We start from the raw sequence: 5,022 nt of genomic DNA, 5'->3' as shown, positions 1-5,022 counted from the left end.
AAAAAAATACAAAGATTTATTTGATTCAAAATAAAATTATAAAATTTATTTGACTCAAAATAAAAATATAAATATTTCATTAAAATGTAATAAAAATATAAATACTTATGTAAATTTTTTTGAATAGTTTATAGTTTTTTTAAATATTATATATAAAAAAACTCTAACTAAATAGTTTGTCTAATTATCTTAATAGATCCCTCCGACCAACCCACGTAATATAAAATTTTAAAAGATAGAATAAAAAAAACTAAACCAAATTAACCCATTAAGAATAAGAAGGAGAAAACTCCAGCACACACATTTTATTTCTTTGTTTCTTTTTTAACCAAACAGTATCCACATTTGTTTTATTTGTGTTTTTTTTTTGAAAAGTCATATGAATATATATATATATATATATATATATATATATATATATATCAAAAGCTGTTTTTAAATCTCAAATTTAAAAAATGCTGTTTTTAAATCAAACAGAATTTATGAAGAATCCTATGGTGATGAACAAGATTCAAAAGCTGGTCACTTAGCATTGTCCAGATCAGATAAACGTGACGGAAAATTTTCCCATTTTTGTTTTTCCAGTTCAGTAAATTTGTTCTTTGGCTGTGTGAATTTGAATGGTGCAATTGTATAAAAACTATTAGTTTCAGTTGAAAATTTTCAAAAAGAACCTTATTGTTGCAGTTTCGTACGCATACATAGTTCCACACATCATTCACTTTACACATCAGCAAAGTAAATATTTATACACCCCTAATTAAGTTGGCCACCAATTTTGAAAATGCTGGACGTAGGATTTTTTTTTTTTATTTAAAGTCAATGCTGCAAGTAATTAATATAAAATTTTGATTTAGGATAAGCGTTGGTAATTAATTAAAAAACTCTATGTTGGATGCAGTTTGTATCTGTTACATGGTTAACTGTCTCTATATAAAAGGATGTTGGGCTTCTCTCTGGAGATAGACGACATACAATATAATTTGCCTAGAAATCTAAAGATTATAACAATACCGTTAATGTTGTTTGTTTGTTTCTTTTTTATGATCAAACACCATCCACGTTTGTTTTGTTTGTTTGTTTTAACCGTAATATTATTAATGTTATTAATAGTGAATGAATTCCTGTTTATAACATGACTTAATAATTAATTAGGTAATTGTCTTTTCTTAATAATTAAAGCTTGTTTATAGTTTTTTATTATCAAACACTATTCACATTTGTTTTGTTTGTTTGTTTTAACCCTAATATTATTAATGTTGGTATGAATGATTAAATGCATTGTACAGTGATGATAAAGGAGCTCACATGCGTTTTATAAATTATTAATAGTGAATAAATTCCTGTTTATAACATGACTTAATAATTAATTAGTTAAATGTCTTTTCTTAATAATTAAAGCTTGTTTATAGTTTTTTATTATCAAACACTATTCACGTTTGTTTTGTTTGTTTGTTTTAACCGTAATATTATTAATGTTATTAATAGTGAATGAATTCCTGTTTATAACATGACTTAATAATTAATTAGGTAATTGTCTTTTCTTAATAATTAAAGCTTGTTTATAGTTTTTTATTATCAAACACTATTCACGTTTGTTTTGTTTGTTTGTTTTAACCGTAATATTATTAATGTTGGTATGACTGATTAAATGCATTGTACTGTGATGATAAAGGAGCTCACATGCTTTTTATAAATTATGAATAGTGCATGAATTCCTGTTTATAACATGACTTAATAATTAATTAGTTAAATGTCTTTTCTTAATAATTAAAGCTTGTTTATAGTTTTTTATTATCAAACACTATTCACGTTTGTTTCGTTTGTTTGTTTTAACCGTAATATTATTAATGTTGGTATGCTGCAAGTAATTAATATAAAATTTTGATTTAGGATTAGCGTTGGTAATTAATTAAGAAACTCTATGTTGGATGCATTCCATCAACTTTTTATCTGTTACACGGTTAACTATCTCTATATAAAAGGATGTTGGGCTTCTCTCTGGAGAGGGAGGACATACAATATAATTTGCCTAGAAATCTAAAGAGATTAACAAATCTCCAGCCAGAAGGTCAAAATGGCATGTGCTTCCCTACTTCCACCTGCTGCAAGAAGGTATATATATTTCATTAGCTCATATATATTACTGATCAATCAATTTGTGTTCCCACATTTATTGTTATTTTTTACATATCTATATTAAGTTTTAGTTAAAAAGGAGGTATCTTTGTTATTGTATCAACCGTCATATTCAGTTTATCTATTTCTTTTTTTTATTAATAATATTATTCAGTAAACTTATAGTAATCATTAACTTGTTCAAATAGTTCATAAATTTCTAATTATTTATCAAAAACACTAATGTCATCAATAAAGAATATATTAGACATTAATAACAAAAAATAATAAATCGGATCTGAACCCTTATTTTTCTTTCCAAGGCTAAAATATATTTTATATTATTTTTTTAATCAAATCTGATATTTTATTATCACAAAATTAATACGATACTTTGGCAAAAGCCAAGGGTGTGGCCTAAGAGACCAAACAGACAGTAACCCAACGAGGTTCTGTCCGTACAAATGCGCCTAATGGAAAACAGCGTCTTACACCGGAAAATATTTACACAGAATAGCACAATATCATCAGGAAGTATAAAGCAACGTCACCACCACAAGTATGCAACACAGCATCAACCCGTGAGTCACAGGAACAGAACAAACATGCGACACAGAAACAACCGAAGAGTCACCAGAAGCATAGCATGCTTGACACCAAATCATGCACAGCTTTTCAAGTGAGAAATAAAATAAATCCATAGGAAAGCCTGGGAGGTCATGCAGTAGTCAGATTCAACACCACACATAGAACATCTCACTCTCAATCCAATGTTTTTGAGTTGAACTTACAGGTTTTAACTATTAATTCAATATTTAAGTATTTCCTTAACACATAAAATTGTAACTTATTTCTATTAATAGTGTTAGTTTTTTTAAAAATTTTAATTAATAATGCTAGTTTTATTGATAATTACATGGTTTTTTTTTTTATTGAGAATTGTTCTTAGGCTAGAAGGCAAGGTGGCATTGATCACAGGAGGTGCTAGCGGCATTGGTGAGTGCATTGCAAGACTCTTTTGCGAGCACGGAGCTAAAGTTATCATTGCTGACATTCAAGATGAATTAGGCCAATCCGTATGCAAAGATATTGGTCTTGCAGTTGCATCCTTCGTGCATTGCGACATAGTCAAAGAATCTGATGTCGAAATTGCAGTTAACACCGTAATTTCCTTACATGGAAAGCTTGATATAATGGTAAACAATGCTGCCGTCATTGACGACGCCAAACCAAGCATCGTAGAGAATAATGTGGCTGATTTTGAGCGTGTCATTAGCGTTAACTTGACAGGCGTTTTCTTGGGAACTAAGCATGCGGCTCGAGTAATGATTCCTGCAAGAAAAGGCAGCATAATTTCACTGGGTAGCGTTTCATCTAGTGTCGGTGGGGTTGCTTCTCATGCATACACAAGTTCAAAGCATGCCATTTTAGGACTCACCAAGAACGTGGCAGCAGAGCTCGGGAGGTTTGGGATTCGAGTGAACTGCTTATCTTCCTACTTCATTGCAACACGGACGGCTATGAATTTCTTCAAGCTGGATGGAGATGAACGCCCTCGTGTTTATTCTAACCTGAAAGGGGTCGTTCTTCAACAAGTAGATGTGGCTGAGGCTGCACTGTACCTGGGTTCTGACGAGTCCAAGTATGTGAGTGGGCACAATCTTGCAGTGGACGGAGGTTTTACCACTATCAATCCAGCTTTTGGCTTGTTTGCGTCATCTCAGTAGATTTTCTCGTCATCTTTGATGCTTCATTGCCAGCTAGCTCCCAGGGTCGAAGTTTTTCTTGTTTAACTTAGGCACTCTACTTCCTTGCCCCAGATGTTGCTTTGAAAAAGTAGAGTTTATCTTTTCCTGATAAACAGCAGTGTTACTTTAGTAGATATAGTATTGTTACCATCAATAAGTAGAAAATATTGTTTATAATGGCGTCGTCCCTGGATACTGTTACCATCAAAGGACTGAGAAATAAAAATTTCAAGAGTTTTTTTTGTTTAATTTTTGCCTTTTTTTCTATTGATTATATACTTTTTGCTGTTTTTTTATACCAAACAACAATTTTATTGAAGCAAGGTATGTTTGCCCTGAAAATTCACAGAAATTGATATTTTATGCGACTACAATGTATCAAAATTGTTTTCTCATATTGTACGTGTAAATCCTCTCAAACTCATAGAAGGAGGCAGATTAATGGAAAATGATAAGAAAAAAAAAACTTTTCTTAAATGGGCCTCAGGCATAAGGTGTTTTTGAAAATTGTCCTCCGTATAATTTTATCTGTTTTTAGCCAAGAGAAAAAAAAATTAGACAAAATTGTCCTTAATGAAACTGACCCATTCGCTAGGCTCCGCGCCTAAACCAAAAACCTATTAACGGGTCAAGTATGTCCTTTATATGGACCACAACTCTTCGGTTTTCATCGAGAGACCTTACATATCCGCAGAAGCAAGTCTGTCAAAAGCATTCCTTGACAGTTCAACTTCTGAGCATTTTGGCAGTGGTAGGAGCCTTTTGGAGTGGTTATTATTCTGATAAAGGTAGTTCACATATTGAGCAGTGTGAAGAAGTTGACATAACTCTGAGAAAGGTATAAAATTTTTTTATGAATTTTTTATTTCATTTTGAACCATGTGGAGGTTTTTGACAGGACGGTTATTGTTCATGTTTAGGGTTAAGGTTTTTGAGCATAAACCTATACATATTACTTGTTCATATTGATATTGTTGTTGTTTGAAATTTTTGAATATAAACATGAAGGTGGTATTGTTGGTGTTGTTGGGGTAGAAAGGTGACCCTTTGTTATGACCCTTTGTTAGATATTGCATGAGTGGGGGCGTGCTTATGTGGTTGGCACCTTTTGTGTCAGTGGATTTTGGCATGGGGTCACGTAGGGTTTGCGTGATTG

The 5,022-nt window shown here is 31.6% G+C and overlaps 1 protein-coding gene across 1 annotated transcript; it reads left to right on the top strand.

Annotated features, from left to right (window-relative positions):
• The first annotated feature begins 1,981 nt into the window (after positions 1-1,981).
• LOC148763982 (secoisolariciresinol dehydrogenase-like) lies at positions 1,982-4,113 on the top strand. The gene is made up of 2 exons (XM_088803387.1): positions 1,982-2,115; positions 3,068-4,113. The coding sequence occupies exons 1-2, from the start codon at positions 2,078-2,080 to the stop codon at positions 3,843-3,845; spliced, it is 816 nt and encodes a 271-aa protein (XP_088659513.1). The 5' UTR covers positions 1,982-2,077; the 3' UTR covers positions 3,846-4,113.
• Positions 4,114-5,022: the final 909 nt, after the last annotated feature.

Source organism: Theobroma cacao, chromosome 2, assembly GCF_053813885.1.
Source record: "Theobroma cacao isolate CCN51 chromosome 2, ASM5381388v1, whole genome shotgun sequence".
Classification (NCBI taxonomy): Eukaryota; Viridiplantae; Streptophyta; class Magnoliopsida; order Malvales; family Malvaceae; genus Theobroma; species Theobroma cacao.
This window is presented reverse-complemented; position numbering and strand designations above follow the sequence as displayed.

Excerpts from the sequence above, each read along its gene's own strand:
- LOC148763982 (XM_088803387.1), top strand. The coding sequence starts at position 2,078 with ATGGCATGTGCTTCCCTACTTCCACCTGCTGCAAGAAG. Across the intron at positions 2,116-3,067 it reads CTTCCACCTGCTGCAAGAAG|GCTAGAAGGCAAGGTGGCAT; the intron begins GTATATATATTT and ends AATTGTTCTTAG.